The 18,864-nt window shown below is 38.9% G+C and overlaps 1 protein-coding gene across 8 annotated transcripts in view; it reads right to left on the bottom strand.

Annotated features, from left to right (window-relative positions):
• The window catches only part of NRXN3 (neurexin 3), an 896,531-nt gene that overhangs the window by 645,043 nt on the left and 232,624 nt on the right, over window positions 1-18,864 (bottom strand). For all 8 annotated transcript variants that reach the window (XM_031553628.1, XM_019615790.1, XM_031553624.1 and 5 more), the window contains 2 exons: window positions 12,840-13,278; window positions 6,439-6,822 (listed from right to left, as the gene is read on the bottom strand). In XM_031553628.1, the coding sequence (XP_031409488.1) occupies window positions 6,439-6,822; window positions 12,840-13,278 (823 nt within the window). The remainder of the gene's footprint in view (window positions 1-6,438; window positions 6,823-12,839; window positions 13,279-18,864) is intronic.

The following is an 18,864-nucleotide window of genomic DNA, read 5'->3' as shown; positions in this document are numbered from 1 at the left end:
GCCTGGATTAAGGAGAAGCCATTGATCTGAGTTGCCATTTATAAACAAATAAATAAACAAACACACCATCACAATGTCAGTCCTGAAAAAGTCTATACTAAGAAAAGTGTTAGAGGTTAAAAAACATTAACTACATGTTCTTACTGATTCCACCCATGTAACATCTGTTTTGTTGTTCAAGTACCCTTTATAGAAGCTGACAGTAGCACAAAATCTAATAGTTTTGGATGATTATATTTCTTCAACTGGGAGGATCTTGTAAAAGCTACACTCAGCAATAAACAGCCAGAAACATAAAATTTTAGAGAAAGATAGCAGAAATTATTTTTCTGTGGAATCAATTAACATATTAAGGTGAGTTAAAAAGCACCTGGAGTACTAACAAATTCACATGCAGCAAAGATGACATACATGGCCTTTAAATATCAAGAGCATATGATGATGCAGGGGGGATGAATGAAAAAGAAAAGATAAAAAATCATAACCATGTCATTATAAAATACAGGAGAGAGAATCAGTTGATCTTTATACGGTCTCAGATTTTCCAGCTGCTCAGCAGCTGCTGTTGGATATTGTCACATCAATGAAACTCTTCGAAGTTAAAGTTCAACAGCCTTAAGACCATGAAATGATCTTTCCCCAAAAAGATGTAATCTAATTGACTGCAGAATTAATTACACACTCTTCTGTACTGAGGACGTCACAAAGGCATTACAAGGCCTTAAATGCCATCGCTTGTCCCACTGATACTTAATCAAAGCAGAGTGGAAAGGCTCACAAGTATGACTCCACAGAACTGAAAGAATCTGAAATTGTTCCTTCATTTTGTTTCTATTTCCTTACAACATCAACCTTGGCTGCACTATCCTTACCAGATCTAGATCAATATCTAATGTATTTTGGGAACTGTTTGGGTGTTAGAGTAGAGCTTACCCCAAAGAAAGCAAAAAAGAGGGGGCAAAGATGGGAAATATAAAATCTAAAGATGGAAGCTGACTTTACATAAAGACCTTGAGCTTTAATAGATTTGAATTAACCAGAAGTTAGAAAACTAAACAATAAGCTTTGAGACAACCAATCATTATGGAGACAGACAAGGGAGACAAGTGTTAAAAACAAACAAACCCACAACAGGTTTGCACTTCTTGAGCAGAAGAATAGTGTACAGCATATGCCACAATAGTAGTTGCTTGGGCAAGCTACAGAGAGAATCAGTGTTACAAATGGATTGATGGTAAATGAGAAAATGAACTTCTTGCATAAATGTCCTAAGCAAAGCTAACATGCCTTAGATAATATTGAACAGACTTCACTAAGAAGCTAGTAATGCATAGGTGCATATGGGTGTGAAGGGGTTACCTGAACCTTTTTCCAAGTTCAGATGGAATCTCTTCTTCTGCTGTTCAGAGACATTTTGGCAAATTGTACAGCAGGAATCCACCTGACACTAATAAGTCAATGACAGAATGACTTCAGATCATGTTTAAGATCAGAGCTCCGGATCTTAAACATCTTTCACTTTATCTCATGAAATAATAAAAATTATTCTGATGTTTAGTCTTTCCTCAAGTCTTTGAATATTCAAGATCCAGCTGGGATTAAAAACATTAAAACACTGCAGCAAAGGTTTTATTTCTAATGTGTCCAGCACCCCCCAGGATATAAGAAAATCTATTCCCAGCAGTTACCTAGCACATTTCACTGCAGATTCAGAAGGACTGGACTGTCTAAATAATATCAACACATTTTAAGTTTTTTAAACAAATCTGCAAGAATGTAATCATCAAACATCTTCACTAAAATAAAAAAAAATAAATCTATGCTGCTACCTGTGCTTGAGACAGCAAAGGATGTAGCACCTAAACCATGCAGTAAATGATTTTGTAGCATTTCTTATTACCAGTAATTTTACAGCATCTCTGTTTATTGCACAGATAATGGGCAGATGTTTGTTGTCATTAAACTGCTCTTAGCAAACATAACCATAAAGGTATTTGGCAGATAATAAAACAGAATGTGTATCCCTATGCTCAACATCATCATTGCCAACAGCAGGTATATTGCTGTTCACAAACAGTATGTTGCAAAACACAGAGCAAGCCTGGTTTGCTGAGGAGTTAATAACCCATCTGTGAGCAAACCCAGACAGGAAGGGACACCAGTTCCAGCCCTTCGGAGAACAGGAAAGGGATATCTGTGTCTGCTGCAATGAGTACTGGGTGAAGATCAAAAAAGGTCAGGAACATGACTTTTCTGTCTCACCTAGAGAGGACTAATGGAATGTCCAGTTCTGAGCAATTAATTCCAAAGGCTTAAAATCTAAATTTCAGTGCTTTTTTTTTCAGTTTTAAATACCTAGCAACCTCACACTAACCTGCATTTGCTAATCTTATTACTATACACCTCTTAATAAAAGAATGGCCATTCAAGACAATTAACTAGGAAAAAGCATAAAAAAGGAGTGATCAACAACATCTAATTTTAACTGGCTTAAAACGATCTGATTTTCAGTAGCATTTTGCCTTTGCCCTTCCTCTTGGGCTTTTGACCTCCACTGTTTCACAACGTTTAGGTAGAAGGAAAACATGCAGAGAGCTTTCAGGAGCAGAACAGATCCATGGACCCTTTGGGGTTCACAGCATTTTCACTGCAACTACAGGAAACAACTAACGTGAATACAACACACATTGCTCCTCCTGCTTGTTTAATGCCAGGACTTCGGGGTTCTTTTCAGAAAATTCTGTGGGCTGTGAGGAGGAATCTTTCTCTCACAGCAAAGAAGTACATCATGCTCCATTAGCCAGACCTCAACTTCTGCCCTTAACAGTTTCATTTAGTACAATTAACAGGACTGCAGTGACCTGATGCTCTGGCTTATGTCAAATACTAACAAATTAGAAACCAAAAAGCACAGAAGATATTAAGTACCTAAAAAACACTGAATAACCTTCACAGTGGCTGAACCACTTCTCTCTCCCACCCTCCTGCCTGTCTGTATAATCTCTTCAGCCCTTTTTCTGGACTGACTAGCAAGCCATCCAAATTTCTGTTGGGTTCTGTATGAGAAGATATTTCACAAACAATGGAAGGAAATGTGCTACTCATTACCCTTGAGAATCCTTTTTGTCATTTCTCACAAAGTTTGTCCTACAGTAGACTACAAGGGACTCAGCATCACTTAGAGAAGGCACTCTGTCTTCTCTGTGTGCCTCTTTTCTATCTTCTTTGCTTTATGTCCCCCCACTCCAAGACAGTCTCACTTTTGTCAATTTGGTAGCCTTGGCAGTTTGGCACTGTCAACTGCTCCCTAGCACAGCCCTGACAAAGTGTGGCAGTACTGAATTATCTGACTAGAATCTCTACATAATCAAAGAAAGGAGATAGGCAAATCAATAAAAGGAGGCAAGCAAATCACATAATTGCTTTGGATTTCCCCTGAGAAGACACTAACTCCCTCACTTGGCTTCACAAGGAGCTTAGGTGCTTAGCACAAGTCCCCGATGCCAAGCTTCTAGGTTTGCAGGTTTTTTTTCTTTTAATCTTATAGTACTTATCAAAGTCATCTAAAGAAAGAGATCAGAATATTAGTTGAATTAAATGAATGTCACTTGCAAAGCTAGCAGAGACATCCCATGCCTTCTTTTCCACCCCTGAGTACAGCCACACCACTGTTCCTTTCCAATAGTTACTGTGGGATCTCTGACATTTCAGAAACTTGTCTGAAGGATGCAGTTGACATACTGCCAAATACTGTGTATTTGCATTGTCTTAACAGAAAGTACCTAAACCTCTTTTCTAACTGCAAGACAAACAATTTCATTTCACAGTCCTTTTTAGATGTATAACAGTCTTTCATATAGCAACATGAAAAATATACAAGAAATATAGCAATATTGACGTAACAACTCTATATCTGGAAAGCAGAAGATACAGATTACCATTACCAACAAATGAATATCTGCTTCTCTCTCTGGAGTTGCTACATGTGTTTTTTGTGTTTTTATTACCCTCACTAAATTCTGAGTGTGTGCTTTGCTTATTCAAAATAAATGATTCTCCTGATAAATAACAGACATATGAGATCCTTTATTTTAGGATTCTCTGCCCCTTAACCCTAACCTAAATCTTGGGCTGCAAATTCCTTTCAAGAATTACACTCCCCTCTTTTAACAGACTTAGGTGTGGGAGAATCAAAGGACTGTAGCACTTCCCAGACACCAGCGGAGACTAGAAAAGTATGTCAGTAAGTTTGCTTTATTAAACAAGCTAACGTGCTCCTTCATTCCTACCGTTACACACCAGCCTTGCTCCTGTACTATTATGGCAGCTCTCTAGTCACAGTGCAAAGTGCCATTTTGGCACAGCAGCATTTCCTACTGTGAGTCCCTTCCCAGTCTTCACATTAACTTTTCACATTCCAGCAGTACTTATGTCACAGGCCAGCTGAAATTGTGACTTGCAATAATCCTTGGGTGTCAGACCATGAGAATGAAAATTATCTTTGCTAGCCTACAATTCTTCTGTTCATAGAGGCAAAATCACTGTGCACCAAAACAGCCTCCTCATATCAAGTGCTTTGATCACAGCAATATGAAGCTGTTATGTAACACCACAATAAACACTGTAGAATCAAAAATATTCCAATTGCAGAACTTTTTTCATGTATACAGTCTCCAAATACTCACAAGCTGCCTCCTGTATTATCAAGGAACCTCACTTATGAAAAACATGTTTTGCTTAACATTGGCCTAAATCATTAAGAGGGTTTCTGGTTACAATAAAAATGAGTTTCTCAAGATTAGGACTTCCGCATACATCATCTAGTTTGTCCTCAACTATATCATCATTATTTTTTATAATCTTAAATAATGTTTAACACATATTTTTTAAGACCTCAAGATCCCACACTGGTAATTATGCATTCACACACATCTTTCTTACTTTCTTACTCATACTGATGCTGGCCAGAGCATGGCTAAGTTATAGATCTCAAGCCAGACTTGACATTCACTTCTAGATTTTGGTGATTTCATGCCCTTAACCTTCAGATTTCACTGATCATGAAAGGAACAAAAAGCAAAACTACAAACATTTAAAGTACATAAGATGAATTCTGCTCTTTATGTTATTGGTTACTTTTGGATTTTCTTCTGATAGCCAAGTTCATGAGACAGACATGAGACAGAGTCCAGAAAGACCTGAATCACAGAGCTGGTTCTTCCTGATACAAAGTACAGACCAACAGCAAGCATAACTACAGTTTTGAGGGGAAATAATGTAGATGGTAGTGCTTCTTTTTATGTCTTTGTAGGACATAGTTACACAACTGGCCAAAACAACTCACAACACTGTGGCTGACAAAACCTCTGATGTTTTCCGGAATCATCTGATCTATAGTCTATAAGAGAGAACTGCTGAGCTGACATTGGCATAGCCAACATACATGAGTTTTATGATAGTACATTTTCACCTATGTCCTCAGCAGGGATTGTAATCTTGATGATTCAGCTGTTTTAAGGACCACTGGCAATTAATTGCTATTGTTGATTAGAGCAACAAACCACACATTTACTTCATTTAAGGGCATCACCAACACAATAAGAACAGCACCAATTAATGGAATCACTTGCTATTTGAGGAACATATAGCTCAGATATCTTACATTTCTGAATTCATTTCCATGTGGCCCAGAACACATAAGTAAGCCTGCCTGTACCTGCAATACTTGTCTCATTTCTCCAATTCAATGTCTTTCAATCACCAGTCAAAGAGCAACAGTAAGGGGCAGAGATTCATCCACTCACTCCTTCACTAGAACTGTCCTAATCCCACATGTAAAAAAGAGGAAGACTAGATAAAACTTTGTCATGGAGTTATCCCTAGATCTGTGTCTGCGGGAATGTCGCCGCTCCCCCCCCCCATCTGAGAACAAAGCACCCAGTTACAGTGGTCCATGGAACCAGAACATTGACTCTTTACATCAGCTCCAACTGATTTACATGATGCTACTGATGTGGAATACTGACAATAATAAAAAAAAAAAAAAAAAAACACGACAAACTGAGATATGTCATCTATGCCATGCAAGAAAAATCACAACAATCTAAGTTTACGCTCAATATGTTTTCCAGTAATTTGCCTGAGATTTCTCACATATGGCAGCATTTTCTGTCTTAGAAGACAAACTGTACTCAAAGAGACCCCAGAGCTCAAAGAAAAGGATTTCAGATTCAGGGAGTAAAGTAGCACATGAAGGTAAGTTCATGAAATGCAAGTGAAAAACCTGGAAGGAAACAGAGATGAGAGCTTTCCTAGTGTTGGGACTGGAACTCTGCATTGGAAAGATCAACATGGGCACAAGAAAGTCTTATGGAAATACTCAATTTTGTTCTAAAACATCTTCACACCTTCAACTCTGCATAACTGAGGTCAACTTACCTCGTTCACATGTTCTCCCCCAATAGCCAGTGCCAGTGCAGTCACAAATGAAACGGTTCCAGCCATCCTTGCAGACTGCATTATTCTTACATGGGTAGCTGTCACATTGCTTGGTACTCAGGCGGGAGCAGGAGGACTTGACTCCTGCTGCATTCTGTGCCTCTGCCAGCTGCCGGATGTTCTTGCTTCGCCCATCGATGAACAAATCTCGGATACACCCAACGTAGCCATAATTCAGCATTGCTGTCCAGAGCTCAGTGGGAAGGATGAGTCCTGCCCGGTTCTCTGGCAGCCCACCCAGGTACATGTCACCCTCCAGATCCAGGATCTCACTCTCTCCACTAGCGGTGAATGGGGTGCGTCTGCTGTTCACTGATATAGTACCTAAATGAGGAGGATAAGGAAACACCAATCAATGCTTTCACTTACAGCCTCAGTCACTTACAGCCTAGATAATTTCTTCCAGTAATTCAGTACAAAAAACTAAATATTCTCCCCTACGTGAATACACTCCTAACACAGATGGTGACTCCCACACAGCTTCTCCTCTTGAATCACAGGGCATAAGAGTTTTCATAAGTGTGCCTGTGTGCCACACTGTGATATAAGGTCACTAGAATAGCAATGCAGGATCTAAACAATAAGGTAAAAACTGAGCGTTATTGAATAGTACTCATCCAGCAAAGCAAAGACTTACTGAGGAAATACAGGATTTTTATGGTATCAGGAAGAGAGACGAAAAATTATAAAAGTATTCATTCATGTGACATAGTTCTGAGAGAAAACATTTCACGGGTACCTTCAAAGCTGGACATGGACGATAGGACTGCCTCTTAACAAGGCAGTCGATGGCATCAAATTGAAGAGGATGGCTAATGCACTGGAGGAAGGATAGGACTACTAGTTAGAAAACCTTTAAAAGCCAGAGAAAAGGGCTGATAGAAATGTTTGATGTACAACAATAAATAGAAAATCTTGTACCTGGGGCAGAATAATCTCACACGTAATTACAGGCTACAGCCCAACTGAGTAAAGAGCAAAAAGAACCTGAGGATATGTTAGACAGCAACTTGAACTTGAGCCAGTGGCATACACTTGCAATGTCAAGAGACATTGATCACAAGTTTCAATCCTCACACTTGTATTCCAAACTTAGAAAGCCCATAAACAAATTTTTAACTTAATTAACTCAATAATGTTTACTTTTTTGCTATTTTTGTGTAAAACCTTGAACTTTAGCCCCAGTTGTACATTGCCCTATACAAATACTGTTTATCTATCCTTCCCAGCTCCGGTGGAGTATGTTTAAGAAGACAGAAGGAGTGATTCTGCTATAACCCCAATCTGCTTAAAACAGGTGTAGCTTCATTAGGTCAATGTAATTTGCTTTGATGAATACTGAAGTTTGAACCTTTTGTTTCAAATCACTTTGAAATAAGTTCCTTAAGCTTAATCTCACAAAATTTCAATTTTTTATTGAAAGAAGAGTATGTCGATTTCTTGTTTTCTCATTTTTCATCACATCTTTCCAGTCAAGCAAGTATTTTTTTGATGAGACCTAATAATCAGGTTTTCCAAAGACAACTATGGTAAAATCTATTTCCAAAGCACACAGCTTTTCACTTCCATATCCTGACATTTCATTCACTTTTCAATAAACTCATTCAGTCAGGAAAGGCCCTCATTTTTTTTTCCAGAGTCCTTACAATCCAGTTCCTTTTTCTGGACATAACACATCCTACTTTACTTAGTATACATGGTAGAACTTGCAAGAATAAGAGTACCCTTACTGCCCAGAAAACCAACTGCATCCTGAGCTACATTAAAATGAGTGTAGTCAGCAGTTTGAGGGAGGTGATCCTGCCCTCTAACTATGTCTTGGTGAGATATTCCCTTGGAGTACTGCATCTAGATTTAGAGTCTTCAGTACAGCAGGGACACAGATCTATTGGAGCATGTCCAGAGAAGAGCCACAGAAATCATTCAAGGGATGGAACACCTTCCCTACCAGCTGAAAGAGCTGGGGCTGTCCAGCTGGGAAAAGAGAAGGCTCTGGGAAGTCCTGAGAGTGGTCTGTCAAGTATCTAAAAAGGAGCCTATAAGAAAGAAGGGGACAGACTCTTCAGCAGCATCTAATGTGATAGGACAAGGGGAATGGTTTCAAACTAAAAACTAAAAGAGGGGAGATTCAGACCAGGTGTAAGGAAAACGATTTTATGATAAGAGTAGTGAGGCACTGGTACAGGTTGCCCAGAGGTATGGTGGGTGTCCTGTCCCTGGAGACTGTCAAAGTCAGACTGGACTGGGCTCTGATCTAGCTGTAGGTCTCCCTTTTCATCACAGAGGAAGTGGACCAGACCTTTAGAGGTCCCTTTAAAGCTCAAATGATTCTATGATTCTACAAAATTCGAATTCTATGGAACAAAACATTTTGCACCGTGAAGGTCATCAAACACTGGAAACAGGATCCTCAGAGAGGTGTTTGAATCACCAGCCTTGAAGACATTCAAAACGCAAATGGGCATAGCCCTGAAGGAAGCACATATTTCAGCAGAGTTTGGACTAGAAATCTCCAGAAGTTTTGTTCCAAAGTTTTACAAAGACAGTTAAGTATTTTAACTTCAATTTTACAGATGGAAAATTCGAAGTAAAGGAAGGTAAAGAAGGTCTGAAGAACACTTACTATTAAAACTGTAATGGCCTCTGTATGTTGCAAGCAAAGATGCTTGCATACCTAAACTGAGGCCATAAAATAATCAGAACATACAATATAGAAATGTAATCAGAACACTGTAAACAGTTGCAGAGAAGCAAAGTGACTTTTTTAAGGTCAGATATCTGAAAAAAAGCAGGAAACTCAACACAGGCCTCTCACATCCTAATGCAGCACACTCTTCAGAAGAGCATTCAGCAGCTTTTGTGATAAGGACACCTGCCCACCAGACGCTCAGCAAAAAATTAGCAATTCACTCATGCTAGCAATAAATCATCACATTCAAGTGCCTTGTCATTAAAGTAGTCTGTCCTCAGAGAGGACTATCCAGGCTTTAAGATTAATTGTACATCATTGCATTTTTATCATACACACCTACAATAAGGTGGGAGAGTTTAGTTAATAGAGTCAGCTCTATTTTTTTGTCTCTGTGAGAAAGTACAGATATGTATGAATGCTTTTTTTTTTTTTCAAATTTAATGGGTGTTGTCTTGGAGAACAGCACATACAACAAAGAGACAAGGTATTTCATGTGTGTGAAACAGGAATAATGTAAAAGGCAGAAGAGTGTCAGAAGCAATAGAGGCATTAAAAATTAAAGGCTGACAGAGAACCAGGGTTATTTGATGAATCATTTTGTAAAAGCTAGCTGCAGCAGTGCAGACATTTTCTCTTTTACATTGTAAGAAAAGAGAAGATGTGCCAATACGCCTATAATTGTGAAGGAAGTTTGTCACAGATCACAGGATCACAGCTACCTTTTCAACGTCTCCATTGCCACTCCTCAAAAGCAGCATACAGAGCACACACTACCCAAAAGATTGGAACACAACACTGGAGAGTTGAGCTCCAGACAGCTGCTACTATAGAGAAAGCAAACAACACTTGGAGAAACCAGAAAGGTAGAGAAACCAGCTAAAAGAGAAGAAATATTGAAGAATACTGGAGAATTGTAAAACCTGTAAAAGAGAATGAGATTGTAAAAGAAAATAAGCTAGGCATCAGCCTAACCTTTCTGTACCTTGCAACTATTTCTGTAAGGAAGTGATCCTAGCTCCACTGTATAGGTCTCTTCAGTTCAAGCTACTGAGGTGGAAAAATTTGAATTGATCCTAGGAAAGAGGAGCTAGATAGGCTAACATCATTTGTTTTCCTTCCCTCGAATCTCACGTTTGTGACTGAGTTGAAGCAGATGAAACCCCAACTTGGGAAATCAAAAGCAGCTATGTGCCTCCTTTCAAGGCCCTTAGAGATTTCATGCAGGGTTGAAGAACAAACAAACTAGCACCCCAGTTACTGGTCTGAGTACTGGTATGCAAAACATTGTGCTGATGAAATTGTAGAGAGAAGTTTGCAGAAAGGTTGTTAGTGTCTTAGTGAAGGGAATATCATTTGTTTTGTAGCCAATGACCAACCAAAAATGTTGTCTCATGTAACATGCTCAGTGTTCCCCTACTGGAAACTGTGACAGGTTTTGTAGACACTCCATAGGAGCATTCCCCAGAGACAGAAAGGTTACAGGACAGTGTCCATGTCCACGCTGACAGCTTCTGTCAGAGTACAGAGAAAAACAGCTTTTGTTACTCTGGCAGGTAGCACAGACCAAAGCGTATACAAAGCCTAAGGGGACAGAGATGCCAGAGGTTATTTGAATAAGAGTGCTTTCCCAGCATTTGCACTCCTGCCTTAGTACTGTTCAGTAGTGAATATCTGGATTTTAGGCTATTTTTTTAAGCCCAGCAGAGCCTGAAGTTTTGGACTTTTCTGAAATGAAATGAGGTAAAGGAGATGACATATATTAAAGGACTGGCTGCCTTAGAAATAAGAATCCCAACATTTAGAGGACCAGGTCATCAAACCCAAACAGCTATTTCAGCTTAATGTTAAGTTCATTATTTTGGTTCAGTTTCTACAAAATAGGTATTTGCATTTAAAAAAAAAATAATAATTAAAAATCTCTAAGGTGTAGCAATTCTCTGTTCTGCACACAGGGGAGAAACGCCAAGGGCTAACAAAAAGGGATCATGAACACCCTTCTCACATCTACCAAAACACTACAGAATAAGCGTGGTTGACGCTTCCTAGAGGTATGCCATGGAAAAGTCAGTGTCAGTATCCTAGATATCTGAGAGACACAAAATCAGTCACTAAGGATCATTATCCCAGCATTAGCTGTTAGGAGAAAAAGCAATTAAAAACAAAAGAGAGAGAGAGAGTGAGGAAAGCATGTGCAAATATGTTCATTTTGTTGAGCAAAGCTTTCAATTTAGAATCTGTTATCTCCACTCAGCGTTCAGGCCATCACAAACCTTTCTGTCAGACAACAAATAAGCTAGTCCCATGATCTCACCCACAAAGTAGCAATGCCATCTGTCACACCCTCATAGACAAATGAACATGGGTCCCTCTTGTGGGATTTTACAAAATTTTTTAGCAGAGAGTTTAGTGTCATTTCTCCTCCTCCTGCAGCTGCCTCTCCAGGGACCAGACAGTCCCCAAGCGAGTAAAGAAAACTGAAGGCAGTACTGAATGCTAGTAATTGAGTTTATTCTTGGAAGTTAATTAAATTTTAGCTATTCTAAAGAAATCAAAGCTCAACTTATTTATTTATTTAAGGCTTCTTTTATAAAATGTTCCTATCGATGTCTTTAGGAGATAGCAATATATAACCACATATATTAAGTCCCAGTACAGTCTGATGTGAAATTCAGAAAAACTCCTTACATCATCAAAGGAAAAAAGTGGCTTCAGGCAAAGACCTGTTCAAACAGCTAGGCTATGCACAGTAGCTGAAAGTCAGCTCTTTTGAAAACGCTTTTGAAAAATCCCACCAGTCCAGAAGGAATTCTCATACAATTTGTCACATATTCTTAAAATGAAGTTACATTATTTGTTTCCTTACATAATCACCATTAGCATGCTAACATTTACACAGCATTAGAAACAAATAAAATACCTCTTTGTAACTGCACGGTAAGTATATTAATTAAAATAAACTAAAAGACATTTTTGAAAATAAGAAACTATGAGGGGGAAAAAAAAAAATCCAATGAATGCTGACCTAGATATTTAGACTAGGATTTCTACAGACTTGGCATACAGTCTGCAAGTGAAAAAGAAACCTAACCCGAAACTCCAAGATGCGAAGTGAAACAGAACAGTATGAAAATGTTATTTTGTCATCATGATTTTTTCACTGATTGAGCACATTACTTCTATTTTCCTTGTGACAAGATTTAAACCCTCTGTTCTTTAAAGGCACAAGAATCAGTAGAAGACACAGATCACAACAGGAAGTTCTCACTTGGTTTCTGCTCAGTTGCTTTTTTAACAGAAACTCAAAGTAGATCACTGAGAATTTCTCAAAACAAGAACAAAATAATAACAGTTCTGAAGGTTCTTAAACCTTAGCAAGGCCTACAAAGAAGTCACCATTACAATTACATATGAAATTATAAAGATAGGTCCAGAGTATCAGAAGTTTTAGAATAAAGATTAATAGACTCCCCTCTGTGATGCTCTATCTGAAGTTCACATTAGATATCTAATGAAAATCTGTCCATTCACATCTTTGTTTTGCTGGACAAATGCCATTAGAGTAAGATTAGGTTTTTGTAAGAAGGTGATTAATAATTAGTAGGTTTAGAACTGAAAGATGAATCTACTATAGAAAAAGTCACCACTCTACCTGATCTTCCATCTCGTTGAATATCCACATGATACCATTCTCCATCATTGGCTTTCTTCTGCGTGGCTTTGACTTTAATGGTCCCAGACCCCATGTCCAGCAACAAGTAGAGGTTCCCATCTAGAAGTTCAACTGCAAAGAAGTCTACCTTAGTGTTTTTCTGGCTCCTGGCATCTTTCCTCTCCTGAGGCTTGCCATGGGTGAAAAGTATTAGCCCATTGGGTTCGGTGGTTCGGAAATCAAATGATATGGAGCCCATCCTTTTGGTGTTCCATTTGGGCAAACTAATATACGCCTCAGGTGTCTCAAAGCTGATGGGGTCCAGTGTAGCCACATTCTCACATACAAATTTCACTTCTCCATAGATTTTCATCTTAGTATCACCAATCCGTGCCAAGCGAGACAGCTCCAGACGAATGTCATTATTCTTATAAACAACCTGCCAGACAGAAAGAAAAACATCATACATCAATCCTGCATACTGTACAAATACTCCAATTACCTTCATCCGTGGGAGATAAACTTCTCCCAAAAGGTAGTGGGGAGCTGAAGACAGACCACGCAAGATTGTGACATGATGACAGAAGCAAAGAACAGAAGCAGGAAGGTGTATAGGAATGACAGCAGTGGGTACTCTGTGATGACTGTAGATCAGATAATCTGGCAGAAGAGAAGAACACTTGCTGAAGGACAGAGAGAACAATCAACTTGATCACAGGCTCATTCAGCTGTAAAAGCTTTTGTATATAAAATGCAGTGTATGTCTGGCATCATGCTGTTGTATTTGCATAACGTCCATACAAAATACATAACAAAGTTTAACCTCTATGTCCATTTCTGCTAATCACAGCTGGGAAGTTTGTGCCACCACTGCCATTTTTTTATTATTCTTATAAACCTACTTTATCATTAGAAGAGAGATGTAAAAAAAAAATTAACCAAGTTCCTGTGAACTACTGGTGATTGTCCTGTGGTTCCTAAAGAGCTTCAAGATGAAAGAAAGAGAGAAAGACGGAGGGAGGGAGGGAGAAAGGGAGGGAGGGAGGAAGAGGGAAAGAGAAGGAAGAAAGGAAGGAGGGAGGGAGGGAGAAAGGGAGGAAAGGAGGAAAGGAGGGAGGAAAGGAGGGAGGGAGAGAAATTTATCTTACCAAGAAATCTTAAAACACAACAGGCACAAAGCTACAATAGGCATAACTACATAACAAACAAAAATCTCTATGTACGGAGTGCCTGGACTCAAACACAGTCTGGGGTGATGACCAGAGCTCTGGACTCTGCATAGTGCTACATGAATGGAAAATATGCGAGAGGAGAGTCCCAAGTAGCCACATACTACTGAGCATACTAGCTCAGGTGAAAGTCCCAACTTTCTCTTTCTCACAGGTACAGAATTAAACTGCGTGTGAAAGAGCAAATCCCTCTGCCCCATGCCATCCTCTCAGAGTCAGGGACTGGAGAAGGCACAGAGCTATATAATATTCATTAACAGATCTTCCTCTCAACAGCCTTCCATGCTTCCTGAAGCTGGACGAGAACATATAGCAAGCAGAAGCATTTCTGCAAATAGCAGTTCTGCATCACTACTGAAAACTCTGATTTCTTGTAAGGAGGTATTATTATAAAGTACTTTCTACCTATTATGTACGGCATCACACACATAAACACAGATTTCATTACTTCTGCTTTCAAAATGCTAACAGGATGAGTTGTCAGCAATTTACTAAGAAAAGAGAAGGGAAAAAAGATGTGTATTTTTAATTCTAAAAATATCATCTAAAGTGGCGTATGGACAGGCTTAAAAACATGCAGATGTAACATTTGGACATGCAGCTGTAACACTCAGTCTGAAGGCCCAAGGGGAGTTTCTGACCAAACAGAAAATTCTTCACTGATGTACTCTAGGCTGTAAACCCAGCAGTAGATTGAAGATAAGTAGATCAGAAAAGAAATTTTCCAGAATCAGACAGACATATTTAATCCTAGTAGCAACTAACAGAAATAACTATAGAATATCACAGTACAGGAAAAGCTGATAAAAAAAATCAGTAGAAAATATTAAAAGGCATGTGATAGAGAGGATGGAGAACAAGATTCTAAAGATGACCTTAGGATAAAAAAGAAATGAAATCACAATTCAACAAAGTTGTAGCAAGTGAAGAACTTCCATATTTTGCTACGGAGAAAGGAGAATTTCTACAGCACAGCATAGCATCTGTTCTCCTTGTTTCAAAGGCAAAATGTCCTACATCAGAGTGAAAGGAGAATCCAAATGTTAGTTCCCATGTGGAGTCATGTCACAACATTGTAGTTCCTCCCAGCAGAGGACAGTATTGACCTGCAATAGCTCTAGTTATTTTGCTCTAGTTTCCTATGAGAGCACTCTGCCCTTCCACAGACTTTGAAAACATCAAGTCTGTTATTATCCACAACACAAATAAAATATATTTTCAATTTATGGAACTGTAGTAGTTTCATTCTGTGGATTAACCAGGTCAAATACACTGGCTAGACAGACCACACACCTCCTTCCAGCAGCTCAGTAGGGAGATGCATTGCAGCACCTCTCTTCCTCTGGCAGACAAACAAGTACAATGAGCCAGACAGCAGAGACAAACAACGGCTACAACCATATCCAGAAAAAGGCATGTGAGTCAAGTTAGGTGTACGACTCCCTGTAGCTCTGGGTTTCTACCTGGACTGGCAAGGGCTTCTGCACATGCTTTTTGTTGGGGCCATGTCCAGTGCTTTCCACAAACACTATCTCAGGGCAGTGCACATAAGCCAGTCTCTGCATCTTGAAGAAATGGTGGAATTGAGGGTGCAAAGGAAAATGAAGGAAAATGAAAAAGCAATTAAGAGCATGGAATAGCTGCTCTATGAGGACAGGCCAGAAAAGAAAAGAATAAATAAATGCCAGAGCTCTCCCATTGAGACTGAGAAAGAATATAATCAAATATTATAGAAGATGGTGGAGAAAGTGAACATAGCACAGCTCTGCCACATCCAGCAATAGCAGAACTAGAGGTATTCCCAGAAATGCAAGTTTAAATATATTCTTACTTATTTACAATGAGAACTTTTGGAACATGCTACTACAAGAAGTCATGGAAATAGAGAAGGGAGCAGCGGCAGGTTCAGAAAAAGAAACAAGAGGAAGCATGGAAGGAAGTTTTACAAACTGTTATAAAAGAAAATGGAGGCATAGATCTTCTAATTAATCCTCATTAGATGACTGTATGCTGTGGGAATGTAAGAAAAAAGTAATGCTGACAACAACTATGCTCATGTCACACTTTTGCATGTGACAGAGGGGGAGAAGAAGGAGAAGACCTCCCTGGCCCTTCATCCTCCTATCCCTTTTTCAGGGAGAAGAAAAAGAAAAATGGCTCAGTTAAGATAAGGAGAGAGAATTAATTTATTACAAATGGTAAAAGCACGCAACAACCTGCTACATGATGTCATGATATGGAATACTGATAAAATCAGGACAGCTCACATGCTCACTCTTAGTAGCCCTTACAACTGCTGCTATTGGAGGCAGAATACTGAATGAATGGGCAGATGGTTCTTCAGTTCTAGCAGAGCTTTTCCCATATTTTTAATGAATGTGTGCAGTCTACTCTTTGCCTCACTGCAAGGACGGTCTGGGAATGTGAATAATTAGTAATGGAGACAATCCTTCTGACAGCACTTACAGGACTGGTGTGACTCTGGTGCAACTGCATTCATGGTTTCATCCTGTTACGGAGCTGCTTAGGGGGGCAAAAGAATGCCAGGCCAGAATGAACAGTGACTTTAATGATTTTATCATAGGAGAATTGCTCTCATAGAGCAATGTTAACAATTCTTCACATGGACATTTAACTAAAAAATAGCATGAGTACCTGGATTTCTATCTCCTCTACGTGAGAAGAAAAGTAGCACAGTGCCTACAGATGATATCTGGTGCCGGGCTATGTCCTGTATCTAGCTATGACTCAATGATCTGTTCTTAGGGACTTCTGCAGGTTGTTGGTAAAAGGAATACGCTTACATACACATAAGCAGCTTCCAGCTCCCAAGCTGAGCAGCACACAGGTTATGCTTCGCTTTTCATGTATTAGATACTTGAATAACAACTTCTTTCTGCTTTGGGGAAATGCAGAGAGTCCACTTCCAAGTTTGTCTGGGGTTTACAGCAGACTGCCATGCATTTCATTGATTACACCAAGGCCACAGCAGAAAATCCTCAACAAAAAAGGCTTTTAAAGCATCTAGAGAAAAATACATGGAATTGGTCACTAGCAATTGTAGATCTGAGAGCAAGTCTGGAAAAAAGACTGACAAAGCAACTTCAAAGGAAGACCTACAGAAGAAAGGTGAAAGGGTATTGAATGTATACAAGCATTCTGAGTCCAGTATTTTCAAAGCAGATTCACCCAGATCTGAATCTCTGTTACTCAAGTATTTGTTGTTCTTCAACATTTTCTTTAAATAAAACAAAACTGCAAACACAACCGAAACTTAATCTACCCTGAGAAATGTTAAGAATACTTACGGTTAAGGAAGAAGTGTGATTATGTGACTGCCTTTAGACACCACTTACAGCCTCGTTTGGACATCAAAATCCTAACATATAGTCAGGTACAACTCAATATAGTCACAACTCTCAGAACCATAAACAAAAGACTAAAAATAATCCTTAAATGTGAATTCACCAGGTGAATTCTGAGCAGGAATAAAGAGACAACAGTATCTTTGGCTTGGGCAATGAAAAAAACGAAAGCAGCTTCGGATATCTGCAGTTTGTCACACCAAAAGTTCAAGAATGAGAAAAGAGAACATAATTAAAGGACTGGAATGCATGCCCCATAGCAAAGAATATTCAAATTCAGTCCTTTTAATAGGCAGAGGTTACAGGGTGATCTGATCACAAACTACAAGTACCTATGCAAAAAATGGAATTTGACAATAGAGGGCTCTTAAATCCACACGACAAAGGAATAATAGGATCCGGGGGCTAGAAACTGAAGTTTGAGAAATTCACATTTTAAAATATTATGACTTATTTTTACATGAGGGTAATTTGCTGTTGAAATAAATTACTACAGGTTATGGTGTATTCTCAGCTACTGGCAAATTAAAATAGGAACTTGTTTTTCTAAAAGACATAGCGAGACAGAAACTAATTATATAGCAAATCAGTCTAGATTAATCATAATGGTTCTTTCTGCCCTCATAACCTATGTATCTTTGTGTTTTAATGAAATCAACAGATGCTTCACTGCAGTTTTCCAGGACAGATGAAATACGTCCTTGCATAATGTTAAAACTGGCTAATAAAGGAGAACAGACTCGTGTTGATTCTAGTCAGATTTGCCACCAGCGCTTTACTCAGGCTTTGTTGCATGTTTGTGACTCCAGCTTGCAAAATACCACTAAAAAGAAAGACAAGTAAAAAGCCTAGGGAATAAAACTCAATTCCATACTTCTATATATATGAGCTTAAAGAGTTTCGTTTTTAGAAAGTCATCTGCTGCAAGCCAGAAAAGACTTTCAGTGAGGAAGCTGTCAGCCAGCAGTATTACCTATCATCTGTGAACACTTCCTTTCTCATAGTTTCATTTTACCTGGAATCTCTGAACTACCTTGAGGCTTTTAGGGATATTCCAAGATACTGATGGAAATTCTGCAGCTCAGGCCATGAGTGATTCAGAGGACTGTCCCTTGCTAGGGCATAGCTTTCAAGTGCCCTTCTGGACACATCTTCCATGACAACTTACCAGTAAGCACAGCAATAAAAACAATACCTATGAATTTGTCCATATTTACCAGATGGCTTTCTAAAAAAGCTGATGATGCCTGTTTAAAAAGAGCAGCTTGTTTTTGTGCCACATCTGATATCTGTATCAGAGAGGGTCAAGATGCCTAAGAGTGTCAGAGATAATTTCCAGCACAGTCATACAAGTCATAAAGTCATCCACTTTGTAAGTTCTCCCTGGAAGGGAGGTAGAAAAGAGAAAAAAGAATGATTGTTTGAAAAGTA

Source organism: Meleagris gallopavo, chromosome 5 (assembly GCF_000146605.3).
Source record: "Meleagris gallopavo isolate NT-WF06-2002-E0010 breed Aviagen turkey brand Nicholas breeding stock chromosome 5, Turkey_5.1, whole genome shotgun sequence".
In the NCBI taxonomy this organism is placed as follows: domain Eukaryota; kingdom Metazoa; phylum Chordata; class Aves; order Galliformes; family Phasianidae; genus Meleagris; species Meleagris gallopavo.
Note: the sequence above shows the minus strand (reverse complement) of the source record. Positions and strands in the feature narration are given on the sequence as shown.